Raw genomic sequence first — 21,527 nt, 5'->3', positions numbered from 1 at the left:
ATAGGTGAGAAGTACCTGGGAAGCTGGGGCCTATCCAAGCAAGGGGAAGAGCGGAGGAGCGGCCCAGGGAAGGATCTTATAGGGGGGAAGTGCCTGGGAAGCTGGGGCCTATCCGGGCAAGGGAAGGAGCAGAGGAGCGGCCTGGGGAAGGACCTGATAGGAGAGAAGGGCCTGGGGGGCGGTCCTGATGGAGCAGGGGCAGGGAAGCGTGCGATGCACGTGCTGAATCAGAGGAGTCGGAGTCAAGCGCCCGGCACCAGTAAATAGAAGCCTGGGCAACCCGGAAGTGCGGGAGCAGCCGTGGAGGGGGCCGCGAGAGGAGAGGCACGCCGCCGGGCAGCCTGGGCGGCACGGAGAAAAGGTAAGGAGGTGCTGGAAGCGGGTGTACCCGCAGCGCGGATCCTTACAGTACCCCCCCCTCGAGGGTCGGACTCCGGATGAACCATCCAAGGTCTGAGGGGAAATTTTTGGTGGAATCGTTTGAGTAGAGATGGGGCGTGAAGATCTGCATGCGAGACCCAAGAACGATCCTGAGGTCCGTATCCCTTCCAGTGGACCAAAAATTGGAGCTTGCCCCTGGAGATGCGAGAGTCAATGATGGACTGGATTTCAAATTCCTTTTGTCCTGGTACAATGGGGGGAGGAGGCCGAAGAGAAGGATGAGCAAATCGTCTGCCTTGGATAAACGGTTTCAGGAGTGAAACATGGAAGACGGGTGAAATTTTCATAGAGGGAGGCAAGCGAAGCTGATAGGCCACAGGATTCATTTGTCTCAGAATAGAGAAAGGACCCAAAAACCTGGAAGACAGTTTGGGGGTTGAGGCCTTCAGTTTGATATTTTTTAGATGAAAGCCAGACCTTATCTCCAGGTATGAATTTATGGGCCTCCTGACGAAGCCAATCTGCTTGTCTCTTCTGTCTTAGCATGGACTCCTGTAAAACTGTTTGAATCTTCCTCCATGACCCCTGTAAGGTGGATACCCTGTCATCTGTTGCAGGAACTCTGGACCTGGAAGAATGCATGGGAAGACGGGTAGGATGAAATCCATAGTTTACAAAAAACGGTGATTCTTGGGTGGACTCATTTTTGAGAGAGTTAATCGCAAATTCTGCCCAAGGAAGTGACTCTGCCCAATTATCCAGAGAATCGGAAGAAAAACAACGCAAATACTGTTCGACGGACTGGTTCGTGCGTTCAGTCTGCCCATTCGTTTGGGGGTGGTAGCCTGAGGAAAAAAGAAGGGTAATGCCCAACCTCTGGGAAAATGCACGCCAGAATTTAGAAACAAATTGAGTACCATGATCCGAGACAATGGACCACGGAACGCCATGAACACGGAAAATTTATTTTACAAAAATATCCGCCAAAGTACTGGAATTGGGTAGACCCTTGAGGGGAACAAAATGAGCTTGCTTGGAGAATCTGTCAACAATTACAAGAATAGTAGCCATGCCATTAGATGGGGGTAGATCCACGATGAAATCCATAGCAATGTAACTCCAAGGACGGTTCGGAACCGGGAGGGGTTGTAGAAGACCGGAAGGTTTTTGACGGACAGATTTATTTTGTGCGCAGACTGGGCACTAGGAGGTGAAAGCTCTAATGTCCTTTAACATATTGGGCCACCAGAAGGTACGCCGAATCAGATCAGCAGTCTTCTTAAACCCGGGATGGCCGGCAGATCTGGAGGAGTGACCCCATTCAAGAATTTTGAGATGAAAACATGGGGCTGCGAAAAGACGACCATCAGGGACTTCTAGCCCTTCGGGGACCTGTGTTTGAGACTCCAAAATCTTATCCAGAATGTCAATGGAGGTGGCAGAGATAAACAATTGGGGGGACAGAATATTCTCCGGGACTTCTTGTGACTTCTCCTCAGTGATAAACTGACGGGACAATGTATCCGCTTTGATGTTCTTTGTCCCATGAATATAAGAGATGATTAAGTTAAACCTTGAGAAGAACAATGCCCAACGAGCTTGACGGGGCCCAAGACGACGAGCACCTTCAATGTAAGAAAGATTTTTGTGGTCCGTCAGGATCAGAATGGGTTCCTTGTTCCTTCCAGGAGATGTCTCCATTCTTGTAATGCCATCTTGATAGCCAACAACTCCCTATTCCCCACATCGTAATTTCTTTCTGCAGAAGAATTTTTTTTTTTTTAAAACCCCACAGGGATGTAATTTATCTTCGGGGGTGGTTCTTTGAGAGAGAACTGCACCGGCTCCCACGTCGGAGGCGTCGACTTCCAAGGTAAAGGGGAGGGTGGGGATGGGATGTCGCAGAATGGGAGCCGAGACAAAGGCTTTTTTCAGAGACTCAAAAGCCCGGCTGGCCTCCAATGGCCACAAGGAAGGATTGGCCCCTTTTTTGGTAAGGGCCGTAATGGGTGCTACCAAGGTAGAAAACCAGCAATACATTTCCAAAAATAATTTGCGAAACCGAGGAAACGCTGAATCGCTTTTAAAGAGTTAGGTTGTGGCCATTAGCGTACAGAATTGAGCTTCTCCGGATTAATGGTGAACCCTTGATCCCAAACAATGTATGCCAGGAAGGTAGTTGAGGATTGGTGAAAGACACACTTCTCCATCTTGGCGTAGAGCTTGTTGGCCCGTAAACGAGAGAGCACCATCTTGGTATGGAGAATGTGCTCCTCGAGGGTTTTGGAAAAAATGCAGGGGGGGTGATGTGAGGGAGATGGGACAGGCAGGGGGGGGTGATGTGAGGGAGATGAGACATGCAGGTGGGGTGATGTGAGGGAGATGGGACATGCAGGGGGGTGATGTGAGGGAGATGGGACATGCATGGGGGGATAATGTGAGGGAGATGGGACATGCAGGGGGGGAGATGTGAGGGAGATGGGACATGCATGGGGGGTGATGTGAGGGGGGTGGGACATGCAGGGGGGTGATGTGAGGGAGATGAGACATGCAGGTGGGGTGATGTGAGGGAGATGGGACATGCAGGGGGGGTGATGTGAGGGAGATGGGACATGCAGGGGGGGTGATGTGAGGGAGATGGGACATGCATGGGGGGTGGTGTGAGGGGGGTGGGACATGCAGGGCAGGGGGTGATGTGAGGGAGATGGGACATGCAGGTGGTGGTGATGTGAGGGAGTTGGGACATGCAGGGGGGGTGATGTGAGGGAGATGGGACATGCAGGGGGTGGGGGTGATGTGAGGGAGATGGGACATGCAGGGCAGGGGGGTGATGTGAGAGAGATGGGACATGCAGGGCAGGGGGGTAATGTGAGGGATATGGGACATGCAGGGCAGGGGGGTGATGTGAGGGAGATGGGACATGCAGGGCAGGGGGGTGATGTGAGGGAGATGGGACATGCAGGGGGGGTGATGTGAGGGAGATGGGACATGCAGGGCAGGGGGGTAATGTGAGGGAGATGGGACATGCAGGGGGTGATGTGAGGGAGTTGGGACATGCATGGGGGGTGATGTGAGGGAGATGGGATATGCAGGGGGGGGTGATGTGAGGGAGATGGGACATGCAGGGGGTGGGGGTGATGTGAGGGAGATGGGACATGCAGGGGGTGATGTGAGGGAGATGGGACATGCAGGGGGGGGTGATGTGAGGGAGATGGGACATGCAGGGCAGGGGGGTAATGTGAGGGAGATGGGACATGCAGGGGCAAGGGGGTGATGTGAGGGAGATGGGACATGCAGGGGGGGTGATGTGAGGGAGATGGGACATGCAGGGGGTGGGGGTGATGTGAGGGAGATGGGACATGCAGGGGGGGGTGATGTGAGGGAGATGGGACATGCAGGGCAGGGGGTGATGTGAGAGAGATGGGACATGCAGGGCAGGGGGGTGATGTGAGGGAGATGGGACATGCAGGGGGTGGGGGTGATGTGAGGGAGATGGGATATGCAGGGGGGGGTGATGTGAGGAAGATGGGACATGCAGGGCAGGGGGGTGATGTGAGGGAGATGGGACATGCAGGGGGTGGGGGTGATGTGAGGGAGATGGGACATGCAGGGGGGGGGGGGGTGATGTGAGGGAGATGGGACATGCAGGGCAGGGGGTGATGTGATGGAGATGGGACATGCAGGGGGGTGATGTGAGGGAGATGGGACATGCAGGGCAGTGGGGTGATGTGGGGGAGATGGGAGATCCAGGGCAGGGGGTTGATGTGAGGGAGATGGGACATGCAGGGGGGGTGATGTGAGGGAGATGGAACATGCGGGGGGGTGATGTGAGGGAGGTGGGACATGCAGGGGGGTGATGTGAGGGAGATGGGACATAAGGGGGGGGGGTGATGTGAGGGAGAAGCGGGTGGGGTGATATGAGGGGTGCTGGGGGAGATATGATGATGATGATTTTACCCGTGCCGCCCGATTAAAAAATGTTTTTTTTATGTATTTGGGGGTCTTTTAAAAATGTATTGTGAGGTCTTTTAAAAATGTATTGACGGGGCGGGGTATTTTTATTATGTATTGCGGGGTGGGGTTACTTGTATTTAGAGTGGTCGTGTTTTTTGGTATGTATTTTGTGGGGGGGATTGTGTGAGTGGGGTAATTGATGGAAGGCAGGAGCGAGTGAGAGGAGAGGGGGAGTGAGTGAGGAAAAGAGGGAGTGATATGCAGGGGAGATAAATACATTCGAGGCGGGAGGGGGAGGAGAATGGGTGAGACAGAGGAGAGAGAAATACATGGGTAGAGGGTGGGAAATAGAGGTGGCTCGTGAGGGGTGAAATTAACCTAGGGCCGCGCTTATAGTCCCGGCGACGCTGACGTCACGCTGCGGTCGCTGGAAAAATCATATTGAAGTGACTTCCAGCGATCGCGACCAAGCCGCCGCGCCGTCCTGTCGCTCCTACTATAAGCGCACGCGACGGCGTCAATACATTTGTTTTGACGCGACGTTGCCAGCACGATAAACGCAGCCTAATATGTGTCAGCCAGATAGGGGTTCCCCGAGATTTTTCAAAATACTTCAAGGTTTCCTCCAAACAAAAAAGGTTGGGAATCACTGGTGTAGGTTGTACACATTGTATTTCTCCCAAAACGTATAAAACTTCAATGGTCAAACTCAGATTCCCAATGATTTGAAAAGACAATGTACAGGGGTCTTTGGGGGTGATCCTCGATGGTGCTGCGCAGTCCCTGGTGTTCTGTGTCTCTCCCTCTCTTCGTGTCCTAGGGGAAGGACGGCTCTCTCAGCATTCACTTCCTGGTAGTGACCTCACGAGTCTCGCGAGATGAATGGCTTCAAAACTGGAGCTGCTCTCCGGACCTCTGTTCACCTCTGTGACAGGGTAAATACAAGCCACCAGTTATATGCCTGGAAAACCTATGTCTAGTCTGCAGTGCAGCACTGACTAGGTTAACTTCAGCTGGGAACCTCAGGACAATTAGTGGTATCCCAGCTGCCTAATCAAGGTGTGTTAAAACCCAGGTTGTAGACACATGAAGCTGTTGATGAGTGAGGAGTGAGCTGCTGAGAGATTTCCTGATACAAGGTCTGATTAGAAAAGTAGATGAATTGTGAACTGTATGTCCCCTGCATAGAAAAGGGCAACTGCCATATACACTGTCTGCTAAAGTGAAACTGTTTTTGTCTGTTTGCTGAAAGAAAAGCCATTTTCGTTTGTTGCTGAAAAAGAGCTATTTTTGTTTTGTGTGCTGTATATTTTTCAAGGCAAAATAAAACAGCCTTGTCAAGAAACCCACGTGTGTAGTTGCATGTACCCTGCAACATATGGTTGTCAAGAAGTGAGATTTGATTTTTTTTTCAAAAAGGCTCCTGCAGTTAAAGGGCCACACACACACTCACAAGAATGGAAGAAATGTTGAAAGCGTTTCTGTGCGAGCAGGCCCGACTGCAAGCAGAGGGAGATGAAAGACTTTGGCAGCAGCAAACCCAGCTCGTAGCCCAGCAGCAGGCAGCACAGGCGGAGCAAATGGCCAAGCTGCTGACCCAATTCCAGGGGTCTGCCAGTACAGAACCTGCAATCAAACCCCCGATACTCTTGAGGAAAATGGCGCCGAATGAGGATCCAGAGGCTTTTTTACTGACTTTTGAAAGAGTTGCCGAAGCTCAGGACTGGGCTACAGATCGCTGGGCAACTGCTTTGGCCCCGCTCCTCATAGGTGAAGCCCAGGCCTCATATCAGGGCCTTCCTACAGATCAGGCAATGGACTACCGACAAGTAAAAGCCGCCATACTGGATCGCTTAGGTCTGACCCCAGAGACCTACCGGCAGAAGTTCCGGAACATGAAGTACACCGCTAAGATGAGACCCCGGGTCCTCGCTCAGCGATTATTGGACTTGTGTACACTCTGGATTCAACCTGAGGAGTGCACTAAGGAGGTAATTCTGGAGCAGGTGGTTTTGGAACAATTTCTACAAATAATACCCCCTTCCGCATGCTCGTGGGTAAAACGCCACGCTGCTAAAACCCTAGCTTTGGCGGCCCGACTCGTGGAGAACTTCCTTGGGGCTGAGCAACAGGCGAGTGTCCTGGACCCGACTCCACCAGCACTTGCGGATGCCCAAAGAGGGAGGTCGGATCAATGGGGAACCTACGGCCCGTCACGGAACCGCCAAGTCCAACGGAAGGAGCAGTAGTTCCAGCAAGGAGGGAGTCCAAAGGCTGGCCCCCGCAGAGACCCTCATCTGGAAGGAGATGTCGGCTCGTCGCAAAATGAGAGGAACTTCCGAGGACGTCGCCCACAGGACCCACCAGATGCCTGGTCTCCAGTAACCGGTCCAGCGGAGCGCTATCCACAGCCCCCTCCTGCGAGGGAACCCTCTCTATGTTCCACCTGCGGAGAACAAGGCCACCGGTATGTGGACTGTCCACTGATGGATTGTTCATTCAGCAGAACCGTCGCCTAGGCTTATACTAGGGAAAATTACAAGCCCTGGCTACTTCCAGCCCTGATTGGGGGAAAAAACGTCCAGGCCCTTGTAGATTCGGGCTCTGGGAAAACTCTGGTCCTCCAGGAACTGTTACCGCCTAACGTGTGTTCTTTTGACTCCTCATGGAGCATAGAATGTTTACACGGCGATGTAAAACGCTATCCGACGGCCAAAATCCGGCTACAGGTAAAAGGTCAGGATGCTTACCTCGAAGTAGGAGTCGCTCCTAGGCTCCCGGCCCCCGTTGTGCTCGGTCGGGACTGGCCTTTCTTTTCGGACCTAATGGCCCCAGTCTTTCACAAGGAGCCTCCTTCAATGGCTCAAGAGAACCCTGGCAAACTGTTCCCCTTCTCGGCAGAACTTTTTCCCAGTAGACACCGGGTTCAAAAGACTCGGAAGCAAAGATGCTTGGACAAACAGGACTGGTTGCAGAAATCTGGGTCTCAAGGTGACCATTCTAGTAGTCAGAGGTCACAAGTGATGGCTGGGGATGGCCAAAGGGAGGGGGATATGGGCCCTGGAGATTTACCAGACCTGTACCTCCCTGACTTTCGCCAGAAGCAAAGGGAAGACCCAGTCCTTGCTAGACAGTATGACAAGGTGGTGAAAATTGATGAACAGATTTTAGATGCACAGGGGGTGATAGTATTCCCCCATTTTGAGCTATCAAAGGATATCCTATATAGGGTGAATAGGCAGACACAAACAGGGGAGGTCACCAGACAGATATTGGTTCCCAAGGCGTTTCTTAAATCTGTGTTCACTCTAGCCCATACTGTCCCTTGGGGTGGTCACCTGGGCAGGGATAAAACATTGGATCGTATTTCATCCCAATTCTATTGGCCAGGGATGCATAGTGATATTGCTAAGCTATGTGCAGAATGTCCGGAGTGCCAGCGAACTAGTCCAAAAGGACAAAAACCTGCCCCTTTGGTTCCTCTACCCTTGGTGTCAGTTCCCTTTGAGATGATTGGGGAAGACTTGGTAGGACCTCTAGAACCTTCTGCGAAAGGACACAGGTTTATCCTTGTAATAGTTGATTATGCGACAAGATATCCTGAGGCGTTCCCCCTGAGAACAGCAACAGCGAAGCAAGTAGCCAACAAGTTGTTGGAACTGTTCTCACGGGTTGGACTTCCCCAGGTTATGTTGACAGACCAAGGTACAAATTTCATGGCTAAACTGATGCAGGATGTCTTAAAGTTACTAGAGGTCAAGTCTGTTCGGACATCGGTCTACCATCCACAGACTGACGGATTGGTGGAAAGATTTAACCGAACTCTAAAAGGGATGCTGAGGAAATTTGTAGACTCAGAAAAGAGAGCCTGGGATGAACTTCTCCCTTTTCTGCTGTTTGCAGTGCGGGAAGTTCCCCAGGCCTCCACGGGATTCTCTCCATTTGAATTGCTCTATGGCCGCCAACCCCGGGGTATCCTAAACCTCCTAAAGGAGTCCTGGGAGGAACAGCAGTCCCCTTCTAAGAATACCCTGCAATATGTACTAGACCTTAGGAAGCGCCTAGATGTGGTCGGCCATTTTGCCAGGGAGAATCTTAGATCAGCCCAGGACAGTCAGGAGAGACATTACAATCAGAATTCTCGCATGAGAGTGTTTCACCCAGGAGACCAGGTGATGTTATTGTTACCCAGTTGCGAGAGTAAACTCCTGGCCAAATGGCAGGGCCCATTCGAAGTACTCCGCCGTACGGGTGATGTGGATTACGAGATCGCTCAACCAGGGTCCAGGAAGGGTAAACAAATTTACCATGTGAACTTGCTGAAACCCTGGAAGATGCAGCGGTCTCTATTCATCCACCCGGTGGAGGAGGAAATGGACTTGGGTCCTCAGCCTCCACGGGAGAACATCGTGAGTGACGATAAAATCCCAATGGGTAAACAGTTGTCCTCTGAACAAAAAGGGGACTTGTTAGCAATAATTACACAATTCCAGGATGTTTTTTCTGACTTACCAGGACAAACTAACTTAATTTCCCATGCAATAGAGACAGCACCTGGGGTAAAAGTACGTTCCCGTCCTTATAGGTTGCCTGAAAGTCGTAGGGCTCTGGTAGAGAAGGAGGTACAAGAAATGTTACACTTAGGAGTGATTGAGGAATCATGCAGTGAGTGGTGTAGTCCACTAGTTATGGTCCCTAAACCCGATGGGAAGGTAAGATTTTGTGTGGACTTCCGAAAGGTCAATGCGGTATCCAAGTTTGACGCATATCCGATGCCAAGGGTGGACGAATTAATTGACGCCCTTGGTAACGCTGAATATATATCCACGTTGGACTTGACAAAAGGGTACTGGCAAATACACTTAGAGGAAAAGTCCAAATGCAAAACAGCCTTTGCCACTCCCATGCGTTTATACCAGTTTGTGACAATGCCATTTGGACTGCCTGGAGCCCCAGCCACATTTCAGAGACTCATGGATAAGGTACTGAGGCCCCATAGGACTTATGCCCCAGCCTACCTAGATGACATTGTCATTTATAGTAAACACTGGCGGGCCCATCTAAATAGGCTGAAAGCGGTCCTCAAATCTCTGAGAGGCAGGGCTCACAGCCAACCCTAAGAAATGTGCCCTGGGTAAAGCGGAAACCAAATATTTAGGGTATGCAGTGGGAGGTGGAAAAGTAAGGCCACTAGCTGACAAGGTAGCTGCCCTGAAAGAAGTTCCGACCCCCCAAACAAAAACGCAGGTACACTCTCTGCTGGGTTTAGCAGGGTACTACCGGCGGTTCATCCGCAACTATTCGGAAGTGGCAGCCCCTTTAACGGACCTCACAAAAAAGTGTGCCCCTACACAAGTGGTGTGGTCAAGGGATTGTCAGAGAGCCTTTGAGGACATAAAAAGGTGTCTATCAGAGGGTCCCATCCTTAGAAGCCCAGACTTCAACAGCCCTTTTATAGTGCAAACAGATGCACCAGAGATAGGGCTAGGGGCAGTGTTGTCACAACAGTTTGAGGGAGTTGAACATCCTATCCTTTTCCTGAGTAGGAAATTGTTCCCAAGGGAAAAAAATTACTCAGTGATTGAGAAAGAGTGCCTCGCAGTAAAGTGGGCAATCGAGGCTTTGAGGCATTACCTGGCAGGAGTCCATTTTACTTTGGTGACGGATCATGCTCCACTGAAATGGTTAAATAGCATGAAGGATTCCAATGCTAGATTGACTAGGTGGTATATGGCCCTCCAACCCTTCTCATTTGAGATTCAGCATAGGCCGGGAAAAGAGAACGCAAATGCTGACTTCTTTTCTAGAGAAGGGGTGGATGGTCGGGCTTCAGCCGTGCGTAGCCCCAGCCACACACTAACAGGGGAGGAATGTGACAGGGTAAATACAAGCCACCAGTTATATGCCTGGAAAACCTATGTCTAGTCTGCAGTGCAGCACTGACTAGGTTAACTTCAGCTGGGAACCTCAGGACAATTAGTGGTATCCCAGCTGCCTAATCAAGGTGTGTTAAAACCCAGGTTGTAGACACATGAAGCTGTTGATGAGTGAGGAGTGAGCTGCTGAGAGATTTCCTGATACAAGGTCTGATTAGAAAAGTAGATGAATTGTGAACTGTATGTCCCCTGCATAGAAAAGGGCAACTGCCATATACACTGTCTGCTAAAGTGAAACTGTTTTTGTCTGTTTGCTGAAGGAAAAGCCATTTTCGTTTGTTGCTGAAAAAGAGCTATTTTTGTTTTGTGTGCTGTATATTTTTCAAGGCAAAATAAAACAGTCTTGTCAAGAAACCCACGTGTGTAGTTGCATGTACCCTGCAACAACCTCCCTATCCTCTGTGATAGGATTCTGGCTCCAAACTCCGTGTTTCGCCATATGGCTTTGTCTGGAGTTTATAATCACTTCTTTAATGGACTACCTATATCTACCTCAAATTCTAATTGACATCCATACAATCCTAATATGGATTAACTAGTAAGAAAACTTCTTTATTATATAAATGCTAAGTAAACACATAAATTAACCAATTGTAAAACACATGTAAATTAAACACATACATTCTATATACAATACAATTGGCTCAGCTAATGTTTGCCCAAAGACACCCACATACCAGGGGAGGGTTTGCTCATAATGGCTATGAGCACAGTGGTCAAGTCATGACACTAAAATTCTGGCTCAATAAATGTTTGCCTAACCCTGGCCCACATATCAATGATGGTGGTTGACAATGGTAAATACAAATGCAAAACACATGGATAATGTTGCCAAAACATAGATGGGGCAAAGTTATAAGCTTGTTCCCCTTATCAGGTGACCGCATCAAGTGTACTGTGAAACCTTCCTTTATTAAGGTCACTGCAGAACAAGCCCAGCCAGTACGTAGGTTGCATTGTGAGATTCAAAATCAACAGTACTGTCTCATCTAGTGGATGCCTGATTTGGCCCACATCATAGTTTACCTTGCTAGTTTGCTAATGCCATGCAGGTAAAAAAAAAATTCAAAATCCAAACCCAATAGCAATTATCCCTTATGTGCTTGCCGTACCACTCCATACACTGTTATCGTCTTTGGAGAAAATAGTCACGGAGCTTCACTGGTTACCAGGTAATACGCCTTACATGCAATAATATCTAAAACTGTCATTAATGGGACACTGGATATTAAGGGGCCACAACCTTAAAACTATGGGTTAAAAAGTGAACATTTTGTTAATTAAGCAGTGATGAAGTACATTTTGCAAAGTATTTTATTAGTAATTTGCTTTCAGTCATTTTGATTTACAGATAAATAATTTCAGTTCTATATTTTTTGTTTACTCCTGTTAGAGAACTTCCTGAAGGAGGAGCCCAGCGAGAGCTCTGATATGTCCAGAAACCATCTGATTCCTCGCAGCCCTGAAGTGCCAAAATCCAATGATTCCTGCCACACGTTGGACACATGCAAGGAACCAGTGCCAGCAGAGAATTCCTTTATTTGTACAGAGTGTGGGAAACAACTCAGTAATAAGAGGAGCCTCCTAAGACACGAGAATATTCATACACGGGAGAAACATTTCAAATGTAAAGAGTGTGGGAAACAATTCAGCAGTAAGCAATATCTCCTCAAACACCAGATTATTCATACTGGGAAGAAACCTTTCAAATGTGGAGAGTGTGGGAAATGTTTCTCTCGGAAGATTGGCCTCATTGAACATACGGGGATTCATACAGGGGTAACACCATTCACATGTACAGAGTGTGGGAAAAGTTATTTACGGAAGATCAGCCTCCTCGACCATGAGAGGAGTCACACAGGGGCAAAACCATTCCAATGTACAGTGTGTGGGAAACAATTCAGTAGTAAGTTCAACCTCTGCCAACACAAGATGATTCATACAGAGGCAAAACTATTCCCATGTACAGAGTGTGAGAAAAGCTTTTCACTGAAGAGCTACCTCTTCAGACACCAGAGGATCCACACAGGGGTAAAACCTTACCAATGTACAGAATGTGAAAAACAATTCGGTTTGAATCGCGACCTCCACAAACACCAGAAGACTCATACAGGGGTGAAACCTTTCACATGTGCAGAGTGTGGTTACAGCTTTACATCGAAGACCAGTCTCCTTGTACACAAGAGGATTCACACAGGGGAGAAACCTTTCACATGTACAGAGTGTGGGGAACAATTTCGTATTAAGCAATCACTCCTCATACACCACAGGATTCACACAGGGGAGAAACATTTCATATGTACAGAGTGTGGAGAGCAATTTCGTTATAAGAAATCACTCCTCAGACACCACAGGATTCACACAGGGGAGAAACATTTCATATGTACAGAGTGTGGAGAGCAATTTCGTTATAAGAAATCACTCCTCAGACACCACAGGATTCACACGGGAGAAACATTTCATATGTACAGAGTGTGGTTAGCAATTTCGTTATAAGAAATCATTCCTCACACACCTCATGATTCACACAGGGGAGAAACCATTCCCATGTACAGAGTGTGGGGAAAGCTTTTCTCGTAAGAGTTACCTCCTCAAGCACCACAAGATTCATACAAGTGAGAAACCACTTCCTTGTTCAGAGTAGGGGGTTTCCAATATACCGGTATCGTGTAATAAAAACTACTGGTAAAATCCACTCTCCTCTTCTGTCATGATTCTTGTCTTCTTCTATACCAGCTGCTGTCAGTCTAGATTGCCTCACTTATTCTTTGTTCTCTTCCAGTATCAGTCCTGTTGTAAACCCCTGTAGGACAAACACTAGTACCAATTGTAGACTTTTAAGATACTGTTTTTAGCAATTTATATCTAAAAAGACACTAAACCGATTACTGTGATTGTTTTATGGGATGTAGAGTTTGAGAATAAAATAGTGTATTGGTATAATGTCGTTTTTGAGAAATGTGTGTTTTCTTTGCTGAAATATAAAAGATACACAGAGCGCACCAAAGATCAGTATAAAGGTATTTATTACATGTATATGAACACTTACAATTAGGTTAGTAAAAGTGAATGAACAGCTGATCGCCAGGTGGAGAGAAAAACAGGGATCAGCTGTTCTGTCACACTTACGGCTGCTCGCGGGTGACACGCGAATGTGACGTTTCCTGGACAATGGAGTTTTAGCATTGGTTGCAATATCAATCAGAAATTCTATTATGCGCTAATGTGCTATTGTGCCTTTAAAATCTAAATGCAACGTAACCTTCCTTTATTCCTGTTAATTTTCGCATGATCCGATATGATATCATGCTGCATGTAATGGTATTGAAATGTAACCCAATTCCAAAGTGCGGGGAAACAGTTCCAGATGTGCAGCCAACACAACATAGACATACAATTTCTTCAAAGTGTTGGTCTCCTAAGGCAGAGATACAAAGTAGAGCTCTACTCACAAGTTCATAATAACGTTCTCCATTTAATGTGCAGCCAAGAACAGTGGAAAAACAGTTTGAGGTCCTATGTGGACCTTTCATCAGGTAATTTACTTTATGAAGAATACAATAATACATATTTCTTCACTGTTATTCCAAATGTACAATCTTTCTGCATCTTCAGGCTGGCTGGCTGGCTGGCTGGCTGGCTGGCTCTTGGACATCTTCACCTGTAAAGGGAGAATATTTTATATTAGTAATCACAAATAAATACAGTAATGTACTGCGCGAATTACATGTGTGGTACAGTACGTATGTGTTTCTGTGCATGCGTCTCTATGGAACCTGGTTTAAACACATTCGTGTCATTGAATTTCTGCACATGCGCATCTGTGGAACCTAGTTGAAACACATACCGATGCAGTCTTTTCTATCTATCAGCTGCCGAGGGAATGGGATGGAGCAGTGTGCAAAGCGTGGACCCTCCGCGGGACAGTCCATAGCAGGCTGTAATGACCCACGGGATTAACACAGTGGAGGTCCCAGCGTCAGAATGGGACTCGCACTGTGTGAATCCTACTGGACTGTATCTGTAAGAGACGCGCACTAAGAGCGATACTGAGTCACTCTAACTGCGCGCCTCTAACAGGTGATCACTTGGCTCTTTTTTACATTTTAAAGTATTGAAGCAAGGAATCTCCGGAGCTGAACCGCATTAATTTCAGCCTCGTGGATCCCCTGCTTCCCGAGATACAGGCCCTGTTATGGGTAGCCGGAATCTCCGCCATGTTTAAATTCTCCTGCGTCATGGCCCACATGACCGGGACATTTAAACAATGCAGAGGGATACTGGCACAGCATAAAAAGACCTGTAATTTGGGTAGCAGGTGATACACGAGGCTGAAATTAATGCGGTTCAGGAGACCCCCTGCTTCAATTCTGTGGTATAAAAATAAAATAAAAAATACTTCATTACCTAAGCGGCTAGACGCTAAGGCAATGAAGTGGTAGGCCAGATTACCTTGTTTATTGGTAGAGGAGGTGGGTAAAGGGGGTAGTTGCCCCAGGGTGGGTGATTGAGCCTTCAGTGAAGATTGTGGAAGCAGTTAACCCCTTCATTACCTTAGCGGTAGTAACCGATGTGGTTATGAAAGGGTTAACCCCTCCCACTACCCAACGAATAGAACTAACCACCCATCTCCTCTACCCTCAATAAACAATACCAACCACAATACATTGAATCCTCCCCCACCACCCAACATATACAGTACAGTAATGGTCAAAATCCCTATTATCTAGATTTGGATAATAGCACATTTGCCCATTAAAAAAATTAAACATAACCAGAACTTTACCCAGCCAGCATATAGTAAACTAAAGTTGTACTTACCCCTGCCAGGATGAAGGCCGTCCTTACCCTTCTCATCTTCCTTTGCGTTCTCTTCAGTGGGCATCGACTCTGACAGCAGTAAAATAAAAAAAGTAACTACTGACCTCCATCCCCTTAAAGGTTAACCACTATGGTAATTAAGGGGTTAAATCCCACCTCCCGCTACTAACCTGGGAGGCCTAACCACCCTCCCATGGGCAACTACCCCAACCCCCACTCATTGATTGGCGCAGTGGTAAACCATGTCCATAATATGGGCATGGTTTGCCACAATGGCAATGAATGGGCAAACTACAAATAAAAAAAAACAAGCACTGAATATAATACATTGCATTAAAAAAATAAGCATTTGGCAGTAAACTAATTGATTGGCACAGTGGTAAACCATGCACACAATATGGGCATGGATAGCCACTATGGCAATAAATATGACACCTAAAAAAAAAAAACACCATTAAATAAGAGCCAACATTTGGCAACAAAATGCATTGTCACTGTGCTTATGTATATCCAGAAAGGGGCATAGAAAAACACATTAGCAGTCAATGAGCAACCTAATAAAAAAAAATACACAATGAAATAAAATACAATCAATGTGTTTCTTACTTTTAACAGAAAGAAACACAGATGCATGGCAGAGATCTAGATCTCCTAATTGCACTCGCATACACAAGTTAGTATTGTCACAGTAGACTAGTACTTACGAACAATGTTATATTTTTGGGATTCTCGATTGAGCATAACAAGGCGGGCAAAATAAATTGTAATTTATTTATTTTCAGACAAACACACGACAACCTCAGAATACACTTAATAATCACTTACTGGGATGGGGAAATTAAATAAATTGTCCATAGAATGAAAGATGAAGAAATAAAGTCTCTGGCTTACAATCCTTTTGGTTAGGGCGCAACTTGCCTGCCCGATATTTCCACCAAATGCAGAGAGTTTGTTCTGGTTTGTTGGGATTCGTTCTTGGATCCCCAGCGCTAACGAATTCCTGAAGTAGGGGTAAATCCTTGGTTACGTTGTTTTAACCCCTTGCGTTCTGGAACCGCTGCTGCTGGACTTGGACGAAATCTTGAACAACGCTTGGATAAATCATGAATCACACTGGGACTGGGCTTCAGGCATCTTTATAGGGTTAAGGGTCCTATACCTAACATACACACCCAATCCCTTCCGTGGGAACACTTTTTCCCCCTATCCAAGACTTGCCAGTAGTTCATAGCATGGGCAGAAGTGGCTTCCTGGTTTGCACGGAGCACGTGCTAACCTCACACCTGAGCTCTTTAGCATATCAGGTCCACCCCCCTAACCTGGCGACAGCAAGTCTGGGATCTGGCCACAATGTGTGAACAGCCCATATTTTGGACCGGTTCCTGGTACTTCACAATTTCCTGGCTGCCTTAACACCTAGGGTCTCTGAGGCTTTTCAACTTCGGATTTCTCATAGACATGGAGGCATTCACTTCGCAGGGGGCCCTTTGAAGTTCGTAGATAAAAGACCCTCAGCTCATTTACTCTTAACATATATGCATGTTAATACATTCATTGCTGGGCACAGGAAAAGCTTCCTGCCGGTACCTTTTAAAACATAGCTAAAATACGGTCTCTCTCTCTCTCTCTCTCCTCTCTCTCCTCTCTCTCCTCTCTCTCTCCACACACACACACACACACTTTCTGTATGTGTTGGGGACACCAAACAACATGTATGGGCTTAGTACATCCTTAGCTATCTGCACTCCAAAAATTAGAGTGCTAGCTTGCTCCTTGTGTCTGAAATACAATTGGCCCAATTCGCATAAATTGCTATTACTGCAGCTATGGACTGCAAAATGGGGACAAGAAAGAGGGTGTAGGGGAAAACATATCAGTGTGATGCACATACATTTAACCCCTTCACTCCCAATGCGATTTAGGGTTAATCAGCCGGGTGTAATGCCTTTATTAATGGACTGATTAATTCTTTCATTGCCGCAAGTATAGTCTCAAATATATAAAGGACTAGAATATCCTTGGGCTACCTAAATAGTAGCCTTATATTAACACACTGGAGTATCAAGAATAGATGGTCAAAAAATGATAAAAGTTTCATTTCTATAACATTAGGCGCAGGTGCTATACTGTATATACAAAGTGTATGTAAAATATCTAAAAAGGTGAAAAGACCCCCTATGATCGAGACGGCTGATGTCAGATGGTCGTCTTTACAGGGTTAATACCCATTGAAGGAAGACCAGCTTATATCTAAGTTGAGAGGCAAGTCCTACTTAAATAGTCTTTATAGATGTGACTACCAAAAGATCATATGTGCTATGTCCAGTTGCTTAATTGGTAGTGTCATGATATTACGAGATATTATGTAGGTAATCCATTTAGTGCTTGAGGGGTTAATGAGCTACACTTGTTTAAGCAAAATACAAAATGCTGGGCTTGAAACAGGTCAGGACTGTTTCTTTGGTCTACTCTGAACTTCAAAGGGGCTTACTTGGGGCGGGGGTCAATCCTGGATAGCCCACTCAAGGTGTCAATTGTTCTAATCAAGTTCTATAGACATGGTCTGGGGAGAGGAGCATCAAAGCCTCTCGGCAAGGAGTGTGCTTATGTTGGTGCCATGAGGAAAGAATGTATTTAAGACTGGGCAAAGATTTTGAAAATCAGATCTCACCAGAGGCCTGCTTGGAACAAAGCAAGTGAGACCTCCTGTTCTGAGCCGGTGGCTTCTCTGGGGAAAATCCATAGCATTTGGTAAAGTATAGGATTTTCTGTTTATGTTTTCTACTTTTATTTTAAAAAGCTGTTTTGCCTTATATTGTAACTGTATGTTTTTGTTTTTTTTAATACCTTTTCTGTAATCTAAGCACTGTATTTTTATATATATTAAAACATTAAATAAGTAATGCTTTGGTCTCTAAATTAACTGACTGCTTGCTCTGGGCAGAATAATTTTGATTCGAACACATTTCTGCTACAAATGATTTTGGTTTGTTAAAGTGCATAGTTTTTTCTTATAATAAACAGGGACCTGAGGCCCTGGCAAATATTATTTTGACATCTTATTTGCATACCCCAGGTGGTGGTAGTGGATAGTTATAATTTGCAATTGAGTAGTAATATTAACTCACTGGTTCCTTGCGGAGGAGAAAAGTGGGGTGGCTAGAGTAGCCGTGTGTATTAACCGTGGTTGTATGTCTAAGTCACGTGCTCACTTGTGTGCCATCTGTGGTGGTGGTGGTATATTGGGATGGATTGAGGGGAGATATAACTCATTTGTGGGACCTTTCCAGCGGTGTGAAGAGTGGGGGAGTTTGTGAGCTGTATATTAATCCTCGATCCTGTAGGGGAGATATTGTCAATTTGACGGACTCTTGTGGAGGTGAAAAGTGGGAGCGCCTTCGATCGTCAGCATTAACCCTTGTCCTGAATGCAGGTCGCGTGCTAGCTGGGTGTCGTATGTGACAGGTAGCTTACCTGCAATCATAGAAACAGCAAGCTTAGGGTTAATGCCTGATGGACATCATGATCTGGTGCTGCCGCAACATAGGATATCACGGACTGCTACAAGGTCTGCGAGGAATTATTACCAGATAAAGATACGTGCCTGAATACGTCGTCGTTGTTTGCCAAAAACATAGGCATTTATAATGTTAATCAGCTCTCTTTCCACCTGAATGTTGTACCCATCGGTATCAGAATCACCTTGACATGTAATAGGCTATACTGTACATATAAATACCCTTGTCGTTATGGCAGTATAGTGACCTCAAAATGCTCCTTTGCATCATAGTGGGAACTATGTCCAGAAGAAAGGAAACGGTCAGTGTTGCTAGTAGTCGTACTGCTTAGATTGTAATGGAAGCTGTGTATGAATAGTGTAATATATCGCCATACAGCTGTTATAGCTGGTCTCTTAGACTCACCGTGATGATGTAATCAATGTCCGAAGTACGTTTCACGCGTATTGCTTACATGCTTCAGCAGGGAGGAGTTTTCCCCTGAGCTGTCCGGCCACCGCATATACTCTCTAGATTGGGTGTGTTTGGTCGTAGAGCCAATCAGCTCATACGTATGGTAAGTAAGTATATTTATTGGACTGGTCAAAATCAAGGGAAAGTTTTCTGGCACCGCAGGGACACCGTAGCAGTGGACATTCAGTGGTGACGTCAGCGGAGGAGTTGATCGTGCGTTCCCCGGCAGCAATTTTCCACGGAGCATAGAAGTTGATCCTCCCTTAGCAGCAGACATATAGCACCCCATGGCGATCGGTTGATCCGGCGGAAAAGACCTTTAAACCATTGCACATGTCCTATTCACTTTTGGTGAGTAGGATTCCAAATTTTATCAAGGCGGAGCAAGTTCAAAGATCAATTGGTCTAGTGCAGAGGCACTTGCATATTTTAATGTAATGCATTGTATTTTTACTGTTTATTTTATGTTTATTTTTAACACTGTGTAATAAATTGCTCTTTTCATTTATAATCCTATTTTTCCCTGGGTAATGCACTATTGCAGGCCACCTGCATGTTTTGTCTTTTTCTTTTCTCCTGAGGTAATCGTCTAAAAGAAGAATCCTATTTCCTATCCACTCCACATCCATGCCTCAGCGCCAGAGGAGGTTGCTTTCTTCCACATGGTCAAAATCAATGCCGATAAGATGCGGACCAGCTGATTCTTACCATTGCAGAGATTTACCCTTCAAATCCTTCTCCAACCAATCTGATTAGTGGGGATACCATGTGATTGCTTCCATTTTTTTAAAGGATGTGATATCATCTTAAAGAGAGGGAAGCCAGCCAATCAGGTAGCATAGGCTTCCATCCCTTTAAGATGTCACGTCCTTAAAAAAAAATGGAAGCAATGACATAATATACTCACCAATCGGATTGGTTGGAGTACCATCTAATGGCTAAAAAAAACCATTGTCGACGTCATCATAAAGGGAGAGAAGGCAGCCAATCAGGAAGGATATGCTTCCGTCCCTTTAAGATGACATCACAAGAAAAAAATTTTGGGTGGGTGGTTAGGCCTCAAGTGGGTAGTGGGAGGGGTTAACCCTTTCCTTACCATAGAGATTACTACCGCTAAGGTTAACCCCTCCCTCAACCTTCACCTTGGGGCAACCACCCCCTTACCCGACCCTTTCTACCCCCAATAACCAGGTGCTCTGGTTTAACCCCTTCATTGCCGCAGTGGCTAGCCGCTAAGGAAATTAAGCTGTTTTTATTTTACTTTAAAACAGTATTGAAGTAGGGGGTCTCCTGAGCTGAACCGCATTAATTTAATTCTCAGAGGCTATGCTTCCCAAGTTACAGGCCCCGTTATGGGGTGCCGGTATCTCCCTGCATTGTTTAAATGCCCCAGTCACGTAGGCCAGGACATGGGAGAATTTAAACATGGCAGAGATAACGGCACCCCATAACAGGGCCTGTATCTCAGGAAACAGGGGGTCCCCATACCTGAAATTAATGTGGTTCAGCTCCAGAGACCCCCTGCTTTAATACGGTGTTATTAAAATAAAAGCCTTGCGATCGCCTGTTAGAGGCACACAGGGAGAGTGACTGATTCAGTCTCGCTCTTAGTGGGTGTCTCTTACAGACAGGTATAGCCCAGTACGATTCACACAGTGCGGTTCCCATTCAGATGCAGGGACCCCCCACTGTGTTAATCCCGATGGGCCATTAAATCTCCTTATTTGCACTCGCGTGCGCACAGATGAAAAAAAACAGAACCGCTGCGGATTTCCCAAGGAGAGTGTGACCGACCGTAGGGCTACATTGGTATGCGTGACATTGAATTTATGCATATGCGTGCCTATGGAACCTGGTTGAAATGTATACAGTATGTATAAAAAAAAATTTTAAATACTGTGAATTACCCGACAGTGTCGCTGGATGAGCTTGAGCCCTATGCGTTTCGCCACTGGGCGTGACCACGTGTAGGATTGACGTCACTGACATCATTGCGTGGTCTCCACAGAGAAGGAATCCCAAACAACCCCAGAGGAGGATCGTTACACTTTTCCCAGTGCCTTTGCTACACTGTAGTGATCACCAACGAGTAGTGTTGTACCGGGTAATGATTTAAAAAAAAAAAAACGGGTAACGGGTATGTGGCAGGACGGCCTGTAGCCGAGGTCAGGGAACAGTCCACATGTGTAGTTTCAGGGTAAATGAAAACGTTCAGTGGCTTTATTTCTCCACAGCAACATAGCATGCGGGTACACTGTCCCTTTAAACAAAGCAAATCCTGCTCCACAATGGGAGAAACTGACTAACACAGCAGGCCTATCTAGCAGGCTGGCTGGCTAAACCATAACCAAACCGTAAGTGTCTTTTAAGCAGTCAGAAAAACAAAGGAACAATTCTTACTTTGGTTGCAGTAAGTAGTGTGCTGTATCCGTCTGGCTAGCAGCACATCTATCCGTGTGCTCTG

General features: G+C 46.6%; 2 protein-coding genes across 3 annotated transcripts in view; both read left to right on the top strand.

Moving 5' to 3' along the window:
• LOC142488372 (uncharacterized) overlaps positions 1 to 13,510 on the top strand; it is a 41,983-nt gene extending 28,473 nt beyond the window's left edge. Inside the window, exon 2 of one of the 2 annotated variants that reach the window (XM_075588837.1) lies at positions 11,665 to 13,510. In XM_075588837.1, coding sequence (XP_075444952.1) covers positions 11,703 to 12,767 — 1,065 coding nt within the window. In that variant the 5' untranslated portion in view covers positions 11,665 to 11,702 and the 3' untranslated portion in view covers positions 12,768 to 13,510. The remainder of the gene's footprint in view (positions 1 to 11,664) is intronic. The other variant, XM_075588836.1, reaches the window with a different exon arrangement.
• Positions 1 to 21,527, top strand: part of LOC142488346 (uncharacterized) — a 193,423-nt gene that overhangs the window by 60,374 nt on the left and 111,522 nt on the right. The window lies entirely within an intron of this gene.

This window comes from Ascaphus truei, chromosome 2, assembly GCF_040206685.1.
Source record: "Ascaphus truei isolate aAscTru1 chromosome 2, aAscTru1.hap1, whole genome shotgun sequence".
Lineage (NCBI taxonomy): Eukaryota > Metazoa > Chordata > Amphibia > Anura > Ascaphidae > Ascaphus > Ascaphus truei.
Note: the sequence above shows the minus strand (reverse complement) of the source record. Positions and strands in the feature narration are given on the sequence as shown.